At 48.6% G+C, this 22957-nt stretch overlaps 3 protein-coding genes across 4 annotated transcripts in view; 1 reads left to right on the forward strand and 2 right to left on the reverse strand.

The window, feature by feature from the left end:
- Positions 1 to 2: 2 nt before the first annotated feature.
- SSTR3 (somatostatin receptor 3) lies at positions 3 to 4621 on the reverse strand. The gene is made up of 2 exons (XM_021554088.4): positions 4482 to 4621; positions 3 to 1517 (listed from the first exon to the last, which is right to left on the reverse strand). The coding sequence occupies exon 2, from the start codon at positions 1454 to 1456 to the stop codon at positions 251 to 253; it is 1206 nt and encodes a 401-aa protein (XP_021409763.1). The 5' UTR covers positions 1457 to 1517; positions 4482 to 4621; the 3' UTR covers positions 3 to 250.
- The window catches only part of CYTH4 (cytohesin 4), a 38586-nt gene continuing 19577 nt past the window's right edge, over positions 3949 to 22957 (forward strand). Inside the window, exon 1 of one of the 2 annotated variants that reach the window (XM_085569213.1) lies at positions 3949 to 4190. In XM_085569213.1, coding sequence (XP_085425339.1) covers positions 4148 to 4190 — 43 coding nt within the window. In that variant the 5' untranslated portion in view covers positions 3949 to 4147. Of the gene's footprint in view, positions 4191 to 16664; positions 22863 to 22957 lie in introns of those variants that run through there. The other variant, XM_085569212.1, reaches the window with a different exon arrangement.
- On the reverse strand, positions 7595 to 16655 carry RAC2 (Rac family small GTPase 2). Its single transcript, XM_021554105.4, has 7 exons — positions 16217 to 16655; positions 13220 to 13291; positions 11925 to 12042; positions 10411 to 10473; positions 9586 to 9745; positions 8611 to 8745; positions 7595 to 7857 (listed from the first exon to the last, which is right to left on the reverse strand). Exons 1-6 carry the CDS (start codon positions 16249 to 16251, stop codon positions 8615 to 8617), a joined length of 579 nt encoding a protein of 192 aa, XP_021409780.1. The 5' UTR covers positions 16252 to 16655; the 3' UTR covers positions 7595 to 7857; positions 8611 to 8614.

Genomic DNA, 22957 nt, shown 5'->3' on the forward strand with positions numbered 1-22957 from the left:
CATTAGTGTTAAGGAGTTTTTATTTTTTACCAATTTCTGGTAACACTGGTACCACACAAACTTCAGCTGCCTATTCCAAAGCCAAGAACAACACCTTGCTTCTTCCATGAGATCATGGAGCCCTATTCATCTTTAAACCTACTCTTGGACTTTATTATTCCCTTGTATTGTCTCCCATTGCCTTTGAAAGCAGAGAAGGTGAAGGGGATCCCATGTTCCAATGTCTCTTTCCCCTGCACCACTCCTTTCATCATAAATAACTGACATGCAACTTGCTGCTCTTTTCGCATCCTGCAGGCTCCTCAGGGAGTGGTTTTTGCTCATTGCTTTTTCCTTCTCCACTGCTTAGAGGGCGCTCCTGCCTGTCATTTCCATTCCTGGTGATCTTGCTGATCTCACCCTCTTCCCTTTCGTCATCAATCTTCTCTGGGGAGCATGCTGGCACCTCCTGGCTCTGGACTCGGCGGGATGGCCTGAAGATGGCCCTGCGGAAGCCCTGCTTGAAGCGGTAGGAGAGGAAGCCATAGATGATGGGATTAGCGCAGCTGTTGGCATATGGCAGCACCACCACAAGGAAGTAGACTCCGAAGAGGGATGGCTCCTCTGGCAGCGGGCAGACAACATTGATTATGTTGAGGACGTAGAAGGGAAGCCAGCAGAGGACAAAGACAGCCACCACAGTCACCACCATGCGGGTCACTCTGCGCTCTGAAAGCTTGTGCTTGGAGGACAGAGCCCTCACCCGCCTGCCAGAGGAGCGAACCTTCACGACAATCAGGAGATAGCAGAGACAAATCACCAGCAGTGGTCCAAAGAAGCCCAGGGTAGCAGTGTAGACAATGAAGCCAGCTCTCCACACCGAGGCAGGCTCTGGCCACTGGATGTGGCAAGTACTCATCCCTAAAGGGACATCTGAGAAGACAACCACGGGCAGCACCACTATGGAAGACAGCACCCACACGGTTGCACTCACGGCCTTGGCCACCCGTGCTGTCCTCCATTTGGAGGACTTCCCTGGGTGGACCACAGCCAGGTAGCGGTCAACGCTCATCACCGTCAGGCAGAAGATGCTGGTGAACTGGTTGATGGCATCCACGGCCATCACCAGGCGGCACATGAAAGAACCAAAGGGCCAGTAGGACAGGGCATTTTGCGCAGCCAGGAAGGGCAGGCCCAGCATGAAGAGCTCATCAGCCAGGGCCAGGTTCAAGATGTACACGTTGGTCACCGACTCGCTCACGGAGTGCCGCAGGACCACATAAATGACCAGGGAATTCCCAGCCAATCCCACCACACAGACAATGAGGTAGACCACGGGGATGAGGACACCACTGACAACTACACCAGGGCTGACAGTGGAGGAGCTGTTGGGGGTAGTAAAGCCTGCCCAGCTACTGGAGGCATTCCCCTCCTCCAACACTGCCGGTGTGGGGAGGCTAAAAGCAGAAGTGTCCATAGCAGAGGCAGGGAAGAGGGCAGGGGGCAGTGTCCTTGCAGGATCAGTTAGCAATCTGGAGCTGAGAGGAAGAGAAAAAAAACATTGATACTGGGGATATGGCAGCTGAACAAGCCACAGGTTAAATCACCACATTAACTGTGTGTTAGGTATGGGTAGGCATGGGATATCAAGGGGAGTTTGTGGAAGCCAGTAGATTCTGGAAAATCTAGGACAATATCAAATCCATCTAGTCCTGCAAGGCACAGTGGACACAGAGGGACAAACAGGGCTCAATTTAGGCCTCCCCTCTAGTGAGGGATCCTCTGGGGAAAGAACAACAGACTAGCATAAGGACAGGGAAATTTTTCATTTTCTGCTAATGGATCCAATACCGAGGACATGGTCACCAGGGGCCTGGTTCTCATTTATGAGTGGCAGGTGCTTTAAAAGAGGGAAAAGCATCCAGTAACAAAGTGCCTTTCCAAGTCTGACTTTCCTATTCTCTGAGTATTTATTCTCCTGCTTGCTGAAGCTCTTTTTAGACTGGCCAAATTATTGCTAGCCTCACAGGAGAAGGGAAAGCACTTTCAATCCAAGCAGAGAGGCTTAGCTCAGCACCTGAACTGAAGGACAGCTGGCTTGTGTTATGCCAGTTTGAGAGTAAAGGAAAGATAATTTTGGGTACACCAAAAGGGATCAGTCCAGATCCCTCTTGTCTCTTTTTCTCCTGTTCTCTCTGACATTCTCTCCCTCTCCTTCTGCACACTGCAACACAATGCTAATGGGAGAGGCTTTGCCTGCCCCACCTGTTTGCAACACCAAAGCAGCGTCCCAGCCTTCCTAAGCTGAGGAGCCAAATTGCTCGACACATGAGGGTTTGGCATGGAAACAGCACTCAGCTCACTCAGAGACAGCCTTGAGCAAACAAGCTCCCCATTCACCACCAGCTCACTGCTGACACTGGTGAGGAGCTGCAGGGAGAGAAGGGACAGTTAAGGGATGGATGTGCCTTTTGTCAGTGCTCCATACACATAATACAGAGCCCAGCACATACCATGGACCAGAGACACCCTGGAAAACCTAATGCAGGGGAGATTTGTGGTTCTTTCAGGATTACTCCAGCTCTGGAAAAATTTTCTGGAAGTGTGGACTGACAGGGTCATCCCCCTGAATCAGGTCCTTGGAAGGGAGAATGACTTGGTGGAAGTGCATGGGGACCTTGAGGCTCACCTTTTCATATCTCAACAAATCTCTTAGGGGTCTGAAGCTCCTCTTCTACTGAAATTAAAACTGGGGATGTCAAAGGAAAGGACTCTCAACCTTAACTACTTTCAGGAAGCCAGAGACACTCCAGAGACGTTTCTTGCAGATGTGATTTTTTGTAGCATCACAATGTTCTTCTCAAATGTCTAATATTACAGTGTTTTTTTTTTTTTTTTTTTTTTTTTTTTTTTTTTTTTTTTTTTTTTTTGTTTTGTTTTGTTTTGTTTGTTTGTTTGGGTTTTTTTGGGTTTTTTATTGGTTGGTTGGGGTTTTGTTACTTGTTTATTTTGTAGGTGCCATTCCATGTTCTGGAAACCCTAGGGGAGACCTGAGCTTTAGATGGATTCCTTGGACATCGGACAGGCAAACTCCAGAGATGTATTAAATTTTATGCGGAAGGAACCTCATCTGAGAGACCCTATAAAAACACAGTTGAGCAACTACGTCTTAAGGCCATTTCTACAGGCTATTGTATAAATGTTTCCTGCTTTAGAGCATTTGAGCTTTGAAGGACTGGGATTGTTTAGATGTATTTAATTTTCAGGTGTCTTGTGCTGTGACTGTCCTGACAGAAGCCCATCTCATGGGGTCCTGCAGCATTGGGTTGTCCCACACATCATGAGTGGCTGCAGTGAATAAGCAGAGTAGGAAGTGGTTTGAAACTCTAAGTTCAAGGATGTTTCCTCTGATATTTTTTTCCAATTTTGTTCTAGTGATACAAATCACTCATTGGAGAAAAGAGGAGGACAGTGCTGCTCTAGGGGCAAAGATCCCAACAAAAGGTGGCAGAAGCCAGAACAGTATGTTCATAAAAGGATGATCCTCTAAAAGATGAAGACATATATAGGAATCCCTTTGCATGTTCCTTCTGCATGCAAAGGAATTTAAAGAAGAAAAAGGCCAAACATTTTGAGCCTTACAAATACCAAATATGGATGGAGATACTCCTGGTGGAGCTGCAAAGCATTTGGAGAAGTGTCTGGGATCCAGACCTCAAAGCCAGCTGTTCAGACTGCTGTTTAGCAATAGAGTAAATCCAGCTTCAGGGTAGCTTCAGAAGCTCTATCAAAAATGCTAAGGTGTGCAAAAAAAAAGCATGTATTTCCTAGATACTCCTTTTCCTGCTTAGGCAGCTGCAGAGGAGAAACTTAATCTTTAAGCAGGTGTGGTCTGTTGCTGCCATTCTAACTTTGTCAAGTACCATGTACCAGCTCAAATGCCACGTCACACATTTGTCTAGTTTGGCAGAAAAAACACTGGGCACCAGTGCTCCATCTAGTTTGGAACCACTCTGCTGGTTGCTTTGGCAGCACATGCATAGGTATGAGCTGGTGAGCAACCCTGGCCTCAGACTGACAGTGTGTTGGCATCCACTTGGATCTGTTCCTAATGTGGACAGCACCTGTTGCAAGAGGCTTGTGATCCTCTATCAGGTGCTACCAGAATATGCCTGGTTCATGCAGCTGGAGAGCAGGAAGAAGGCAGAGAGGTAAGAGGAGATGGGAAATGGGCACTACTTCTTTCCTTAGGAGGAAAAATAGAAATATATATATATATATATATATATATATATATATATATATATATATATATATATTTCTGCATTGAATGAGAGGAGGTGGATGCTGAAAGCTGAGCCTAGTCCTGGTAACAAACCATGAATAGCAGCTGGGAGGGACAACACAGCCCAATAACATGCACCACCCTCCCTTGACCCCCTCCCCTCCTGTCCCCCCTGTTTCCCACGGCCCCGATCCAGCTCAGGACTCTCCCGTCTCACCTCGGGGTTGAGCTCTCTCGTCAGGACCAGGCTGGACAGAGTTGGAGGGCCGGGAGCGGAGGGGTGGCTGGCAGGTTTTCTTCTCTGGAACTGCGGACTTAACTTCTGCATGGACTCATGCTCGCGGGAGACATCTGGGAAGAGCGGGCAGAGCCGCCGGGTACTTACATGTCGTCGGGTTGTACATTTTCCTCCGCTTCCCCGGGAGAATCCGTGTCATGCTTTTCTCCCTTCCTCTTTCTTAAACGCGCCGGAGCAAAGCGCTCCCGGAGGGAGCGAGCCCCGCCGGGCTACCGGAGGCGCGAGTCCTCCTCGCCGGACTTGCCCATCGCCCCCGCCGCGCCCGGCGTGGGAAGGGGCCGGGGGCGGGCGGGGGATGCGCGGCCCCTCAGCCCCACGCGCGTCTCCCCACGCAGCCCCCACCCTCCGCGGGGCTCGGGCAGGGAGCGGAGCGCCGGTACCGGGGGACGGGTGCCGGCAGCCAATGGGCGCCACGCACGGAAACACCGGCAGGAGAAGGAGGGGAAGGAGGGGGTGGACGACAGGGCAGGAGAACAAAGATGAGCGGGGGGAGATACCGGGATGGAGAATAAAAGCGGGAGAGGGAGGCGCAAGGAGATGGGCAGAGGGATGAGGGGAGCGCAGAAAAGGGGAGGATGAAGGAATGAGGAGTGTGGTGAAAGAAGCTGAGGACAGTGGAGGGAAGGAGGGAGAGGAATAAAAGAGGGATGCAGAGATCAGCTATGAGAGTGGCATGCAGGAGGGGGCGACTCGGCTCGGGTCTCCTGGGGGCACCCAGGAGATGGGCCCCTGTTCCAAGGGTCTTGCTGCTCGGGGCTGCAGGGACACAGCAAAACCTCCTGTCTGGCACGGTGCTCAGAAATCGAGGCGGATGTTGAGCACACAAATCCTTCTCCCTTCTGTTCTGCCCTGTGAGCACCTCCAGATGGATGGAGATGAGGGCAGATGGGCAGATAGGGAACTGTCTCTTTCAACTCTTTTCCTAGCTCCACACATGATCTCTTGTTTTTTGCACCTTCATTGAGAAAATGTTCCAGTTTAACAGCTCCAAATTTTCCCCAAATTTAATCTCTGCTGGAAGGCATAGACCCAGAATAAATGGATCTAAGAAAGAAATTAATCTTTGTGAGATCAGCTGTCCCATGAAGGATTTTCCATCCCATTCCCTGCACAAAGGGCTTCCCTGTCATTTTCACCCCCTTTCCTGCCCTGCAGCCAACATCAGTGACTCCTTGTGCTGTGCATCACCCAGTTATTGACATTTGGCACTGCTACTGTGAGCATTTGAGCCCCTAGGGTAAATTCCAGCTTTAACAAAAGAAGGCAGTATCTCTTGGAGCACAACTTAGCCAGGACCTGGCATCCAAACCTACTTGGGCAACTTTATAAGCAGCCAGTGCTGCTCAGAGGTAAGCCGATGAAAGCAGTGCGGGACTTCAAAGCTTCCAGGCCCCTTTAGGCCAGAACTTGGCCTCAGTGCTGTCTGAAGACACAGAAGAGAGAGTAATCCTGATTGGGAAAGGAATGGCAGAGGTTTTCTTTACCATGGCAGGGCAGGTGTCTGTAGCACCATGCAGAAACCCCCAAGCTCCTTTGTTAGAAGAAACAGCCATGCAACAGCAGAGTTCTATACAGTCCTGCTAACCTTGCAGGACTTGTCAGCATAAGCACAGTCATAGCATCACAAATTCCAGGTCTCCACATCACTTCCTCAGCGCTCTGAGTCGTGTCCCATTCCCTGCCTCAGCTCCAGTGTGGAGCTGTGCAAAGTGCTTAAATTGTGTTGGGAGAAGAGCTCTGCCTGTGCACCTCCACAGGTAGGCAGAGACAGGAATTTTGTTTCACACACATCGTGTGCATTGCTGTACATTACTGAAAAGGTAAAAGCCAAGGCTTGAAAACTGGACAGAAGTAATAAACCACTGGGAATATATTGCCTTGAGTCATGATTAGGATGCTTAAAGGAGGTTAGATGCCATTTTCAAGACTTTGTGTCCCTTGCCCTTTCACAGATCTATGCCCATACCAGAAGCTTCATTTTTACTCTTCTGGACTTACACTGACATAATTTATATTACCTTTGGATGTGGTCTGGGCAATTCATACAGCAGCCCATATGCAGTGCAGTGCATTTATTTGTGGAACTCCCTGCCACAGGGTGCGTGCCAGGGGCTGCTCTGAACTTTATCAGTAGGTAATGTGTCACATCACTGAATGAACTGCCTCATTCAGATCGGACCATGAATTGGAACTGCAGAAATCTCCCTCACAGTAAGGTACTTGGAGAGCTTCACTGTGACTGGCATCACCAATGCACCTCCTCAGTGCAGGAAGCAGCCTTTGAAGCTCAGAAATGTTGCTGCATCCAGGAGCAGTAATGTGGCTCAACTTCATAGTTTCTCTGTGCCCTCCTAGGACTGCAGGATTTTGCAGTGCCAATCATCACACCCTGAGCCCTCCCCTCTCCTGCAAGTAGTAGCAGTAGCAGCCACCCTGTAACACTTACTCTGAAGTCCCTGCAATGCATCAGGAAAGCAGGTGCTCACAGCTGCCAGATCCACAGTACCGCTGGGACCACTCTCTTCAGCTTAATTTTAGTGTCTTGGAGGCAATTTGTCTGGACTGGTGACTCATTCCTCCCTCTTTCATTTTTTTCCCTGCCCTCCCCCTTCCTATTCTCACTCTGCCTGTGTCTGGCAGTGTGAGAGAGTGCCAGAGCTTAGAAGGATTAATGCAGCAATGTTTTGGTGAAAAGATGTCCCCAGCAACCTGCGGGGGCAGTCCCCACGGAGAGGAGTCTGCCTGCAGGTGTCCCCTCCCAAAACCTGCATCCCATCCTCTGAGTGGCACAGAGGGGAGACAACTTTCCTTTTGAACGCACTGAGACTGAGAAGAGGAAAGGCAAAAGGAATGTGGGGGGCTCAGCTGAGAACTTAGCAACTTAGCAATCATCCTACAGCAAGTGGAGCCACCAGGCCTCCTGTGAGGCTGCCTGTTGCTGCCCAAGGAGGGGCACAGCTGGGCGCTGCCTCCAGCCCAGCCGTCCCACTGCTCACAGTCCCCCTGAGGCGCAACACATCACAGACATGACAAGAATGTACAGTCTGTTTATTGGTTCTCATTCACTAAGTTGTAACCTCAGGGGCCCGGAAGGAAGGGAAGGGGCAGCTGGGCAGGTGAGGAAAGAGCGGGGACGTTGTGCGAACAGATAAACCAGTGCTACAGACCCACAGCAGTCTTTCAAGCTGGCAGAAGTAAAAAGCGATGACTGCCTCAAGGTGCTGAGCTCTGGGTTGCTGGAGCCATCACTCTCCTGTGTGCTGGACAGCACTTGGCATCAGGATGAGACCGGGATCTATAGCCAAAAACATGACAGACCTCATAATACCAGCTCAACCATCTTCCTGCTTTCCCTCCCTCTGCTCTGGTGATGGTGGGTATGAAGGGACAGGGTTCAAACTAGCAGGCTCTCACTCTTCTCTCTCATCAGGCTCTGACCAGCTTTGACTCTTGTCCTGAAGCCTCTCTCCTCCCTCTGCTGCCTTTTACTGAAGTGGAGGCAGGCAGGGACAATATGAGGAGTAAAGGAGTCCTGCAGGAGAAGCTGCCACTTACCAATGAACAACACAAAAAAACCCTTGAGGTGAGCAGGGCCTGGTAAGAGGAAGGGACACTGGTAACTGCCATCATTAAGGAACAACTTTTTCTTTTCCTTTTTTTTTTTTTTTTTTTTTTTTTTTTTTTTTTTTTCCATAAGCAAGGGCTATGGCCCCATAGGTCTCAGGGTAGGTCATCTCCAGGGCAGCCTGGATGTAGTTCCCTCTGTGACAGACAATTCTTCTCTGTAAGGGCACCTGTGGAAAATCCTATGCTGCCCCACATCAAGAGATGGGAACAAACAGTCAAGCAGAAAGGAGGGGGAAGTTGATTCTGGGTGCATCATACCATGCCCTGTCCTTTCCTCAAGCAGGATCGGTTGTCTCCCTCTCTCCCTCTGAAGGTGACCCTTTCCAACAGCCTGACCAGGAACAGAGTGGCCCCGACCATCCGGGTTCAGGAGCAGGAAAGCACCACTGGTGTCACTCCCAGGGATCCCTGTCAGACTTACTTGCTCAGAGGAGGCTGCACGCCCGTTTCTTTGTCCGGGTGGGCTGCGGGCACAAGACTGCTCGGATGGCCTCGTCAAACACCGTCTTGAGGCCTCGCTGCGTCAAAGCCGAGCACTCGAGGTATTTCACAGAGTCTGCCGGGAGGAAAGCAGGTGATGCAATGGGGAGGAAGGGAGCTGGGGTAGGCAGTGGGGTACCCAGGTTTCTGCTCCTTGTGCTAGAAAGCACAGTACCTGGCTGTTGCGCAAGCTGGATAAACACATCTCAGGTGATCAAAGACATTTAATATTCACAGTCTTGACTTCAGGGCAAAGCTTGCCAGCTGCACTAGACCTATATTTACCTACTGGCTACACAGGTAGCCAGAGCAGAGCCATTGTGTGTGTCTGACCATGTCATCCTGGCTAGACACTTTCTCTGCTGAGCTCCTTCTTGAAAACTCCTTCAAGCTATGTTTCTCATCCTCTCTCCTATTCCTGTGTGCCACATCTGAGAAGAGCTGGATGGTGAAGTGAGACACCCATACCTGGAATTGCACATATAAGCCCCAGCAGACAGAAGCAGAGACAGGAAACTGCAGTTGCAACTCTTCCTGAGAGATGTTACAAGCCTCTCTTCTGCCCCTCCGGATATGGAGGAGTGGCCTCTGCCCACAGTGCAACTGTGGCTTGCACAGAAAAAATAGTCCCAGACAGAAGTAAGCAGAGTAAAAGGGGAGGAGAATGTGAGTGTGTATATGTGGAGGATGGAGGCCAGAGAGAGGCAGAAAACAGTAGGCTGAGGGGTTGAGTCTTCCTCAAGAAGCAGATCTCCTTCCTGAGTCTCCTCAAGTGCACTTTGTCCCATGGCGTCTCCTTGTGTCCCTCGGAGATACCACTGTGCGATACCACTACAAAAGCCTCATTAAAATGAGGTGAAGCCCTTTTCTTCTGCCTCTCTCTTTTCAGTAGGTCCAAGATGATTCCCAAACATACCTATTTCCTTGGCCAGAGCAAGACCCTGAGGATACGTTATGGGGGATAGCTTCTTCTCCTTCAGCTTCTCAATGGTGTCCTTGTCATCACGGAGATCCAGCTTTGTGCCCACGAGGATGATGGGAGTGCTTGGGCAGTGGTGCCGTACCTCGGGGAACCACTAGCAATGGAGCAAAATGCCAAAGGTGTGAGAAGAGATCACATGTATGGGCATGCATATGGGAAAACAAAGAGTCACTCCTGAAAAAAATGTCAGCAAGGTAGCTAACAGTCTGTCCTTTCTCACATCCACTGTTGGGCACTATAGCCTGGGCCAGGCCAACTCCTGTTGCTGGGTCCTCAGGCAAAATCCCTGTGAGGGAGCTCAAATTTTGTTATGCAAAAACACCAGCTGTTCTCAGCCCTCGACCCTCCCACCCAGGGAAGAACATTAACATGGTAGGGAGGATATACTCTTGTTCTCTGTTCACCAATCTCTCCCTTCTTTCCTCACTTCCCACCTAAAAGCTGTGGGTACCTGCTTCTATACCCTATGGACCAGTCCTATGTGTGTGTGCTTTGACAGTCTTGGCTGAAAGATGCCACCAGAATGTAAGTCCGTGATCTGACAGCACAATAGCCCAGCAAGATTAATAGTAGCCCATTAGTAAAGTTCCTTAAATGAACCAGAAAAGGCGTCTGAAGGAGGCTTCTGACTAACAGAAAAGAGATATGACCTCTTGAACCTAGATGACCTACTGATAGTCCCCACCCATAATCACTGTTCTTGCAAGACCACCACCAACATCACCTCCCTCAGCTCCTGGTGGACCAGGATAGTCTCACCTTAGCACGGACGTTTTCATAAGATGCTGGGCTGACAAGGGAGAAGCAGATCAGGAAGACATCCTGTAGGCATACAACCATGGTGCAGAGTTAGGATGGGAGCATGGGATGGCATGGTGAAGCAGGAAGGAGGGGGGTGGGGAGGGAAGGTCTGTGTGGGCAGCACCCTCCCTCTGCAGCAGAGGGCTGTGCTTGGGAAAGCTCTCTCTATAATATAAAAGTCCAGCCTGCTGCTTCTTGCCTCCAGTGGAGAGAAGGATCTCTGCTCCCCTGAGTCATGGTAACCATAGCCACCATTATCAGAAGAACCAAATGGTCAACTCTGAGGACGGGGTTTTTGTGGTTGGAACACTCATCCTCATGGGAAACGGCCTGACAGCTTCCTTTCTCATAGAACACCAGAGAGCTTTCAGGCCACAGTAATTTTGCCTATAGTTGAGACAGACTTCGTTTCAGCCTAAAAAGTATATACATACAGGACTCAGAGGAGGCAGTTTTAGCTCTCTAGGTAAGTGATTCTCATGGGCATGGTAGAATTCAGACTTCCTTTAAAACCAGAGTAAACCAGACAAAACCAAAACCATACCAGCTCATCAAGGTTATATCTATTTCATCCAGCTTCACCTAGCTGGAGCAGTCGTGCCAGTCCCAGCCTATCAATTTCCATACTTCTACAGCCATCAGAGACCAAAACCTTGGAGAAACATTCCTCCACCAATCCTTGAGATATGTCTCAGGGTGTATGCAAGCATGCTTTTGAGGAATAGACCTACTTGCACTGACTGCAGGCAAAACCACCTTATACCAGGAGTCCAATTTTTAGGTGGCTGAAACTAGCCCAAAAAATAATTTCTAATCAATTCCTAACCTTTTTGACTGCATTGGCAGCCTTCAGACTGATGTCTGATGCAGCAAGGTCTTTCTGAGCTGGCCAAAAGACTGCTTGAAACAACATTCTCCACAGAAGGTGATCCTCAAACCCTGAAATCACTCTGTTAGTGTGGTGAAAAACTGGTGAACACAGTATCTGAGGCACCCATTTATTCTGCTAGAGGCACCAGCAGATCAAACACATGCCCACAAATCATATCTCTTTTAAAAGGCAGAAGTCAGGAGAGTGGGGTTCACAGAAATGTGACAAGCTCCTGCCTCAGCTCTTAAATTCCATGAACCACCTGAACTTTACAAAGGGAAGGTTTTTTCCAGGGCTGTGCAGGGCATCTGCCCCACACAAAGTCAGTGTCAGCTTGGCTCAAAAGTGTCTTTGAATGTCTTGTTTTCTTGCTCAGTTATATCAGTTACACGAGTTTAGATAAAGGCTCCAAAATATCTTTAAGAAATCTTTCAACTTTCAGCTTCAAGGCAGTTGTATATCAACAGAGATATTCTCAGAAAAGGGCAGAGAGAGGCAGTAACAAGCCTGTCACTGTTCTGTGGCACATGTTGGGTTTTGCAGTGAGGGATGGAGATGTAGCTGAGGGAGGTAGGGAGGAGGGGCAGGGAGTGTGACCCACCGTCTGCGGGTAAGAGAGTGGCCTCAGCCTGTCATAATCCTCTTGTCCAGCAGTATCCCACAGTCCCAGATTTACAGGCTTGCTGTCAACCATCACATTGGCAGAATAGTTATCAAATCTGAAATTCAGAGACATAGGCCATGGCTCAAACAGGAGAAGAGGGAGCCCTTCCAGTAGTGTAGTTGGGGTTCACTAGGTGCACCCAGGAGCAAAGGGTGGTGATTCCTCTTCTCAGCTCACCTGGGTGACACTGGTTTCCTGTTAACCTCCACTTTATGGAATCCTCACTCATCAACTTCCTCCCCATCATTCAGCTGTTCTGGACAGGTGCCTGGCTGCAGCTACACCTTTTACACCTTGCATGCAAGTTCACAAATTGTTTTCTTTTCCCATTTTTTTCCCCAGTATCCTTCCCACAACTGTGTCTGCTCTAGAGCCAAGCCCCTGTCTTTCTTCTGTGTTCTAAAACCTAGTTTTATTCTGAGAAGTGAAGAAGAATCCGTGTCTCTGTAGTTTGCTGCACTCCTCAACAGCCCTGCTGGAAATGAGAACAATGCATCACATCACCCTTTGACAACTGAGCTTGAAATATTTTAGAACAACTGTCAGGATTGCATGCTTAGGAATAAAGTCTTGGTAGGAAAAAAAAAGGATAATAAAGCAACAGAGAAGTTCCTACGCTCATCCTAGAAAATTTTATTTCCTGGTCCTTTTGGTTCTTTTTTCCCAGATTAAGGGAAACCAGTGATAGGGAGGAACCACCACAAAGGTCTTATGAATGTGTTCATGGCATCTGCACGTTAGAAGGGACATGATTTAGTAGAGGGCCTGGCAGGGCTTGGCTAGTGGTTGGCCCTAATGATCTCAGAGGTCTTTTCCAACCAATTCTGTGACTCTGCTCCATGCAGAATCTATGACTGTTTCAATGACAGCAAGTGCTTTGGACAGGGAAGGAAGCAGGGTCCCATGTCCATCCATCTGCCTTCTCTTGGGTCTGTCCCAGTTGTTGTAACCTAGTGTCTCTTTGTTTTGGCCAGTAGGATCCCATCTGCTACTTGTAAACTTAGCAAGCAAATAGACCTTGAGTTGGCTGGAGGCTCCCAAATATCCCATTTACACCAGGGTTGTATAAGGTTGCTTCTTGTGAAAGGTAACAGATCCAAAGTTAGAGAGCCCTTCACTGGGTTTCCTCTGCTTGGCATGGAGATTGTGACCCATGGAGTGCATATGACATCACTGAGCCCCTTCACATCCTGCCTCCCACCCACTCCAGGACCTGTTTATGAATTACTCACACAGTGGGGATGTATTCTCCTGGGAAGGCATTGGTGGTATAACTGATAAGGAGACAGGTTTTCCCCACAGCCCTGGAAGAGAAAGAAAACAATGGCAGGAATTCATGGCAGCGCAGGCAGTCTTGCTAGGGTGAGATGGAGATGGGGCAATCCTCCCACACCCCTAGCCTAGCTCTATCTGGAGACCTCTGGAAGCAGAAAAACATTCACAGGGCTAGACAGTGCACAACAACAGGTTAGAAACCTGGCAGGAAGAAAGACAGGATGTCGCCCAGAAATATCTGTTGTTTTTGAGCATGAAGGCTTGTTTATGGTCTAGTACAGAGATTACTCAGGTAAAACACATCCACTCTGAGATGGAGGTGGGAGCCCATTTTACAGTGCATGCAGAGTGCTGTAGGCTCTCAGCCAGGACAGGTGTATTGGCTTGGTGTGCCATGACAAAGCTGCCATGCCAGCTTCAGCACTCGAGTACAGGCACTCCTGCCTGCTTTTCAGCTGCTGTGGCCAGGGACTGGAAACAAGTCTTTTACCCAATCTTTCTTATCTACAGCAAGCTGCAGCAACACCTGCACAGAGAGCTGTAAGGAGCCAGAAAGCTGCCTGCCCCCATGGCTGATGGAAGTTGCTGGTGGTGTTTCTGAGATAAGAAACTGGTGCTTCCTCTCTCCTCAGCCTCCCCCACAGCCTGCTGCAGAAGGGTGGAGTGCAAGGTAGCAACACAGTCCAGACTGCGTGAGAGCATTGGTGGGATAAGGAGCAATAAGGCTATCATGTGGGGGAAGGTGCTGTGGGCAAGCTGAAGCCTGTGGTGAGGGAAAGAAGTGCAGAGAAACTGGAAGAAAATTAAGCAGCCAAGACAGGTGTTGGAAAGGAAATCCTTCTCCTGCTGGGATGCTGTTTCTCAGGTTTGTGTGGCCTAGGAAAGCTTGGCCCTTTTTCAGTTACAGAACACAGGCAGGTGATAGCAACCTACCTCAACTAGCACAGCCCAGAAGTGGGGAGAGGTCTTTTCTGGGCAAAGGTTGGAATTCTGCTGCTGGAGACTCTCAGACCATCTCAGCTGCAGCTGCAAAGTCCCCTACCACAGGGCTGCAGCTCTGCCTTTTTGTGTGCCCTTGTCAGGTCTCAAGGCACCTGCCTCTGTGGCTGGCTGCGGGGCAGCTGAGGGGGAAGCTGAGCTCTTCTGACATTTGTTTCTTCCTCCTGCCAACCCCCTTTCTTAGATCCTCCTCTCTCAAACCTGCTCTTTCCCCAGGTGTCTTGCTTCCTTCTTATGGAGTTACTGAGGGAGGTGAAGCTCTACAGGAAATGCCTCAGGAGATCGATGGGCCTGTGAGTGGCTCAGTCATGGATGAGGGGGAGGTTCTGAATCTGTGTGGTTGAACAGAGAGCTGTGCAAAGGGTCAGTGAAGGGGTGAAGGTTACCACACAGAGGTGAGGTTAGTGGCATCTGCAGGCTCCTGTGATTGAACCCAGGGCATGTTAAGAGGTCAGTGATCTGTGATGGAGCGGTTATAGTGGGAGAACAGCAATGGGACAACACGTGAGCTGAGTGATAGGAGAAGGTCCTGTAGTTGTTAGGGTTGAGCCAAGAGGGTGACATTGCTGGCATGGCCAGGAGGGAGGTGAGGGGTGAACCAAGAGCTCGGAGCAATGGGGGTTGTGTTGCAAGAAGGTGAGAGGTGTACAGAGAAGCAAAATGATGAGACAGAAGACATTTAAGAGGAATTGAGGTCCTAGACATTGGGAGCAGGGCTGTTACTGAAAGGTAAGGCTTTATAAAGGCTTTACCTATTGGTAAAACAGGACATGTGGTGGGGTTAACCATGATGTGAGGAGATGCTGCCTTGAGGGAAGGCTACACAGTTGGTGCTCTGTGTGAGGGGCAAACAGGATGGGGAATTGGGTAAGAGATAAATGCCCAGTGGAGATGTTAATCCAGCTCCAGTTTAAAGCCTTCAGGGACCTTTCTTAGAGGTTACAGTTTTTATTTGGGGCTCTGTCTTTCCTCATGCCTTCTTCCCACCCCCTTGCCCCAGCCCCTGAGAACATGTCTGACATGTATGGGTATGTGTGCAGACATCTTTCCCAGGCAAGGTCTAAAGAAGGAAGTGATTGTGGGGAGCAGCACTGCTGTAAATGTCTCTTTATCTACTACCTTACAGCTGCCCCAGATAAGTCTGGCCAGCTTCTAGGTGGAAAGAAATTAAGTTATTCCATTTCAAGCACAGACTCTCCTCCTTCCCTCCCTTGCATTTACTCATCCCACAGGGCAGGAAGGCGCTCTGCCCACTGTATCCTTCCTGCCCCAGGCAGCAATGACTACTTAACTCATTGAGGTCTTGGATCAGGCCTTTTCCAGGCATCAGGGGACATGGGCAGAGAAGCCACCATGTTGTGAAGGCAAGGTTTTGTTAGCTCCCACTCCCAAAGTGGCCTATACTTTTGCCTATCTCAGTAGAAAGAGCTCCACAGAGGGCCCTTTCCAGCAGTCTCCAGCACACCCCAGTACGGAGCTAACCTGCTGAGAAAAGCTGGAGATCCTGACAGACATCTTGCCAGGACCAGAGTGCCATGCCCTCTCCCAGTCATTCCCAGTGAGCACATGGCTTTCAAGGAGCCATTCACCTGCAGGAGAGCACTTGCACCTGATGGGTTTTAAATCCAACTCCTGCCTACAAGTTGAATCTGGCAGGAACACCATCACCTCCTGTGTGTGGGACAGATCTTCTCTACTTCCCATGAATGCAGATGGAAACGCAGATGCATGAGCAGCACTTCCGTGCAGATGCCCTGCGAAATGCCCTCTTTCCACGCTCCCTCAGAAGAATGTCCCTTGCCCCGGGGAGGGAAGAGCGAGGATGTCTGCAGTGGTAGCAAGCCTGCAGGAGGTCAGAAGCAAAGCGGGGCCAGCCTCAGCAAGCATCCACCGTGCTCCGTGCCCCGGTCAGAGCCCGTCCCGCCCGCGCCCCCCGCACCCCGCACGGTACGTACCCGTCTCCCACCACCACACACTTGATGGCTTGCATGGCTCTGACCCGTGGCGGAGGACGGTGCCCGAGGCAAAGGGAAGTCAGGCCAAGGCAAACAGCAGGGAGGGATGGGCAAGTGTGGGTCTGCGGACAGCAGGTTGCAGGGAGGGAGGAAGTGGAAGAGGGAACTTCTCTCGATCGCCCTGCGCTCCCTCCGCCCCTCCGCCGCAGCGGAGCGCGGTGGCAGAGGCCGCTGGCTGAAGGCGGGGCAGGCGTGACTCCTCGGCCGGGGTGACGGCTGCTGTCACAGCTCTCGTTCTCCCTGCCTGTCTCACCCGCTCCCTTCCCACCTCATCCCAACGGGCAGCGGGGGGCACCAAACTGCTTTCCCAGGGGAGCTGAACAAGGGTTAGAAGCGGGGTGAGCATGTGGAAGGGTGGGTTTTCTCCTCCCTCCTTTATCATCCAAGCTTTGGAGGAGGTGTTAGCAGGGAAGGGACTCTGAAGTGGGAGTACAAGGGTGATGAGGGGTAATGAAGGTTTTTCAGGTCTTCACAGAGCCCCTAAGTGTCAAGGGTGAAACATCACAAGGAACAATACTGTGAAAGCTGAACAAGGAAGTCATGCAGCCTCTAGCAAATAGCTGCGACCCAATGGCTGCTCTGTTCCTCCTCTACTGTGGGCAAAAAAAGTATTGCTGCACTTACTTACCTGCCCAGACTACTAGTACATCCTTCTCTTCTTCAAGCTGAACAACCCCAACTCTCTCAGGCAGTCCTCACTGACCTCAGAAAAGGTTTTTAGAGCTAAGCATCGAGAAGAAGAAAGCAATCACCCTAAGAAAGAAGAGACAAGAGCAGAATGATCTCAGGAAGCTCTACTCCTTTCTTTATTGAAATGAGGGTTTGCCTCCTCTTCCTTCCTTCTCCCCCCATGCAACATAAAGCCTCAGAAAGAGTTTATGTGTGCACATCTGGGTGGTCCAGCCTGACCCCATGAGTGGATGGGCAGGAGATGGGTTTTATAGAAGAGAAGATATGGTGGCACAGAATTAATTAAGAATTTCCAGGCTTTGCCTGGAGACCAATCAGAGCAAGAACAGTGGTTTTGCAGCTGGGATGTTCCTGAAGGAAGGAACTCTGAGTAAAGCGCTTCTCCAAAGGCTGATGACCTTTGTGCTGTTGCAGCCACAGGAAGCTGTTGTGACTGACCTGCTCTGGAGGAGAGTGCTCCCAGCTGTCACTCAGTGCTGGCTACAGCCCAGAAACCTTCAACCATGGAATGTTAACAAGTCTCGTCACTATTTCAGAAGTACAAAATGAGCAGCTGTACGAGGTGTTCCCTCTGTGGGTGGTAGGGAAACGGGAGGAAGGAAACCCTCTGACAACTCTGCAAGTGAGGGCAGAAATGGCACACAGGAATCCAGGTCAGAGAAGGACATAAGAGAGAGGGACAAAGGCTTTTTCAGAGGGGAGCTGGAAAGGACAGGCAGGCACAGAATATATGAACTCAGTTGGAAGGCAGGTGTATCAGGCTCTAGAGAATGCTACTGGTGGAAAGGCAAAAGCCATTCTAGGACCTGGTGGCAGGGATAAGCAAGGACCACTGACCTGCTGAATGCCTGAACACCAATGTTTACTTTTGTCCTGGTAGTCTGGCACATGGGTTTGTGGGACTGGCAGTGTGGAAGGGACCAGAGAAGATGACCAGTTTAATTGGTCAGGGAAGAGGGACTGTTGTGGAGAACCCACATACAGATGGGCCCGATGTCAAAGACACTGTAAATCTGCATGTCCAGCAATGAGCTATGAAGTCCTGTCAAGAGCCCATTTCTGGGCAAATTATTTTTGCAAGATAATTCCCTGCAACTGCAATGGACAGTCAGCTCTTGTCCAGTCAAAATCTGTGCTGTGAATCTATAAACATCCTTCCTTCACCAGCAGCTCTGTAGAGGGACAACAAGGATCTTTCAGGATGTTTCTTTCCATCATATTTAAATGGGATTAAATGGGATTATTTGATAATGGGAAATTACACTCAACATGTACAGTAATCACTCTAAGAACAACTGGCACCTGCTGCATTAATACCTTTCATTTGTACATACTGCAGGAAAAGGAAGGAACCTGCAGGAAACAGGCTCATAAACCCGGACTGAGCATATGCAGATGTGTTGCTGCTGCTCTGATGTCCTCTCACACCACCAAGAGGTGCTCTTGACTTGAGTTTCCTTCTGCATGTGCAGCAGGGCAAACATCTGTGGTTTCTTGTTCCCTTTGCTGAGTTTGAGGGAGATGCTAAAGGGAATTAATTGCTCAATGAGACACTTTTGTTCTGGGAGGTTTTCAGGGCCCTGAGCTGGGTCACCTCAGAGCGACCCGGATGTGCTGGGTTTGCATGGCACCCATGTGAGACTGCGGAGCAGGGATGAAATGCATGATACTGCTTTTCCCCAACAAGGATCCAAAACAGTGAGGACCACCTATCTCTCCCTCTCTTTCTGTGGTGTTTTGCCCCCTCAAAGATGATGAAATAAAAGTAAGGGGGCTCTTTCAGAAATGGTGCTTGCATATCACAGCCCTGTACAGGAGGGCAGAGGCTGAGCAGGAGGCTTGTCCTTGAGCACAGACAGAATAGCAGGGAGAATTCCTTCATGGAGGCAGAAGAGTGCTCATTTCTTTGCACACACAGGACATGGTCACAGCATGTCTTCTCATCTCCCGGGATTTTTTTTTTCATGTGACCTTTCTCTCAGGCAGTCCTGAGTGGCCATGAGAACTGTTCTGTGCATTGGGCGCTCATCTGGGTAAACATTAATTTGCTTCAGCCTGACTGGACTGCAAACTGTCCCACTTCCTATATTCCTATTTTGTTCCTTCCCACTTCCCTTTTTGACACAGCTTCATATCATCTGTCTCCTGCTTTTAGTTCTTGCTTTGCTGCTTCTCTTTTCCAAAATTCCTACTCCCTGTTGCTGCTTCCCCTCCCCCGTCACTGCTGCGGTTTCTCAGACTGCCACAGTTGCTTAAAAAGCCTGTCTTGACTTAGGAGCTCAGATCAGAACTGAAATGGGCAATGATGTTCTGTAGTCCCTCTTAGAGAGGCTGTGGAATTGTTTCATACAGGGTCTGTTTTCTGATGGGGCTCTCTTCTCCAGCCTAAATTTTTTCTATCAGACAAAAGCTTAGAAAAAGAATGAAGTTTCCAATCCAGCCTCACTGAAGACACTGAAGCTATTTACATCCATCATAAGCAACTCAACTTCCAAAAGTGCTTACTTAGTTTTGCACCTGTCTTACTCACGGGCTGTTCTGGAGACCAGCCCTACTGTAATCAGGGGGAGGTGGTCCATTCCTGACCTTTTGTTGCTATTGGACATAAAATGAGTACACAGAAGCTTGGTAAGTTCAAAAGAGAAAAAGACACAGTTTTATTCAAACATCTGGTATTTATAGAATTCTGAAGGTTACCGTGGATTGGAGGATGGAATTACCACCTCTCCAGCCACAGAGGTCCAAAGATCAATCAATCAATCATTTCTCTCCACCCACAGACAAATATGTAAACTATTCTATTTATATATGAAATTGTGTGGGAACTCTCAAATATGTAAACATTATCAGAAGGCTAAAGAAGTTTTAGGAGAACTTTAAAACTTTCAAAAGAACTATAAAATAAAACTTAACATTTTAAAAATCAGGGCAACAGCCTCGTGTCATGGAGGCTTTGTCTTCTGAGTGTGACTGCTCCCAGCCTTTCCACTTTGGGCCAAAACAGCAGTTCTTCTGCCATCTTCCTACCTGGAGCACTGAAAGGGGTTCACCTCCTCCTCATCTTCATCTTTTCCCTTATGGATCTGAGTAAGCAGAAGAGCATGGCACAAACCTTTAGGCTTCACGTTCTTTGTGATGGTTGTTTCATACTTGTACTTCCTTCAGTTGAGAAATTGTTCACAGACGCTAAGCCTTACTAGGGTTTTGTGGCTTGGCCTTATCTGGTTCTCTGTACTTCTGCAGGTCCCCAGCGATGCTGATACGGGTTTCCATTTGCAGAGACATTTTACTATCAGCCAGTGACAACCCCCATCTTGCTGATATGAGTGTGCCACTTTAATGGCAATAAATACAGATCAATATCTGATTGTGCATTCTTTCCCACAAGGTGCTTAGACAGGTGAACAACATTTTTCACCTGCCTGTTGTAGAAGGTAACAGGGACTAAAGATTATATGTATCAATTCAAACTTGAGTGTCAGCTGCATGACTAGATTCCCCTCCCTGCTAGCACTCTCTGTATATTATCAGATGTTAGATATACTGTGTTTCATAAATACAGATCTAATACATATCTTTGCTTGTAAGAGATGATGTCTTCTAGGAAGGCTGCACCAGGGAAGTGAAAAGAGCTGTTTAGAGTACTAAGAAAATCTATAGCTACTCTGTTTTACAAGACTAATATTTCCTGAACTACCAAAGTAAAATCTTGTGCTTCCCTTCCACCATTTTATTTCAAAGGCATAAAGCTTCAATCTTGCTGCACTTTCAAGTCTAACAAAAAAAAAATATAAATTCCTCTGGCTCTTCATTCAAATTTATCAGACTCTAAGTGACCCTTCTGTAATCTTTATAAGAGGGTTTCTTCTTGCCTATGGCCTTTTATAATCACCATCTTTCTACCTTTAAAATAGACTCCAGTCCCTAAGCCCAAACTGAATGGCAGCCTAAGCCTCCTGAAGGGGCTATTGAATTTGAACAGACCTGTACATTGTTGCTCTGTGGAGACTTGTGGGAATACAGTTGACATGTTCATCACAGAGAGATACATGGCACTTTGTCCCTGCCTTTATCCCCTTGAAAGCAGTAGGAAATATTTATATGTCCTTTTTATTTACACAATTATTTTAAGCCTGTACCAAGCATCAGAAAAGTGCATGCACATTATTGGTTTGATATTTTCCATCATGACCGTCAAACAACAGATATTTCCAGCTCAAATTTAAGTTTTTGTGTGCAGTCAGGGAGCATCTGGGGAGAAAAACTGGTCCATTTCACAGGTGGCACAGGGAGTAATTCCTGGAGTACTGGTCTGCCCATGCTTGATGAGGTGAGAACTGTGGAACAGCCTGGATACCCCCTGTGGGAGAACCCACATGCTCTGAGCCACTGGCTATGGGCAACTCTGACCACACTGTACAGCATTTAAACCTCATTTTCCCTAGGATACATTTGATCCTATATCCCAAGGGCATAATTAATTTCCTTTCCTCCTTTCCTTTCCTTTCCTTTCCTTTCCTTTCCTTTCCTTTCCTTTCCTTTCCTTTCCTTTCCTTTCCTTTCCTTTCCTTTCCTTTCCTTTCCTTTCCTTTCCTTTCCTTTCCTTTCCTTTCCTTTCCTTTCCTTTCCTTTCCTTTCCTTTCCTTTCCTTTCTTTCCTTTCCTTTCCTTTCCTTTCGTGTTGTCCCCCTACCTTTTTTTCTTGAAATAACGAAAGTTCTGTTTTGTAGTCCATTCATGGCCTTTTCATGCCATGACCACAGAATATGGAACATGTGACACCTTAAGGGCATTTGCTGACACATTCCTGGCTGGGGTAGTGTTGGTATCCATCTGAGCTGACTACAGCTCTGTATTGCCTGTCTGGGATGCTCAAGTAGACTGACTTCTCAACTGGTTCAAGTTTCCTCAGGAGAAGAACAGATTGTATTACTCCATGGTAAGCCTAGAACTGAAGTAGTTGGTCCACCGTGAGAATTAGTGGAGGACTAGGGACCACAACAGAGAGGCATATTTTCCCTGAACTTTGGAAAGAATGGGAAATACTCTAGGGTTTGTTTATTTACATGATCTTGTCTGTTGTGTACCCTCATGAGAAAACATCTCACAGGTGCTTTGTTTTCACATGACATAGACTCATGCAGTTTTTTATCAGTGCATTCCCCACTCAGACTCCTCTGGCTGCAATAACTGAAAGCATTTGAGGTCCATCAAATGTTACAAGCAAGGCTACCAGACCCAGAGGAATGCAAGTAGTGGAGGTGATCATTAAACTGAAATAGGAGCAAGGTCTCCAAACAGGGCATTCAGACATTCCAACAGACAGGCGGGAAAAGCTTTGAGAAAGAAACATCAAGGAGCTAAAAGATGAAGGAAGTATGGAGGAGAGACACAGTGCCAGGTTTTGTACTCTGCTGGAGTGGCTGAAAGAACTTCTGCAGTGTATACAGACATGCATTTTGGTGTTGGCAGGTCTTTGTGGTTTGATCTGCTCACACAGATGCGTAAGAGCAGCCCTGACCAAGCTGCCTGTATATGTCTCCTACCTTTGTGGCAGGCAAGATCATGTAGGTACAGAGTTTGTGGTGACTGGGAGTGGGGCTGTGACCAAACCTCATCCTGAATGGGCTCCAAATGTGATGAGCAGGTGAGCAGCATTGAAAGCAATGAGCCTCGGGCATCACCAAAGGGAACAGAGGGCACACAGGTGCAATGCATGAACATAAGTGGTATAAAAGGTCGGGCTTAAGAGGAAGAACGGCAGAGGCTTGCAGTCTTCTGAAGTGAGCTGATGTTGTTCTGTGTGGGTTGATGCTTTCTGGAATTGTATGGTGCTACCCTGTGTATCACAGCCATCTCAACTGTGACATATGCTGTGGCAAGATCACATCTTTCTAGTGAGTACTTTAGGTTGACATGTCTTGATGTCAGCTGCAGTACTGCTGAAACTACTTTTTTGTAGAAAAGAGTGATGGAAGGAAGGACTGGAGGT

The sequence above is a fragment of the Lonchura striata genome, chromosome 1A (assembly GCF_050655825.1).
Source record: "Lonchura striata isolate lonStrDom1 chromosome 1A, ASM5065582v1, whole genome shotgun sequence".
NCBI lineage: Eukaryota > Metazoa > Chordata > Aves > Passeriformes > Estrildidae > Lonchura > Lonchura striata.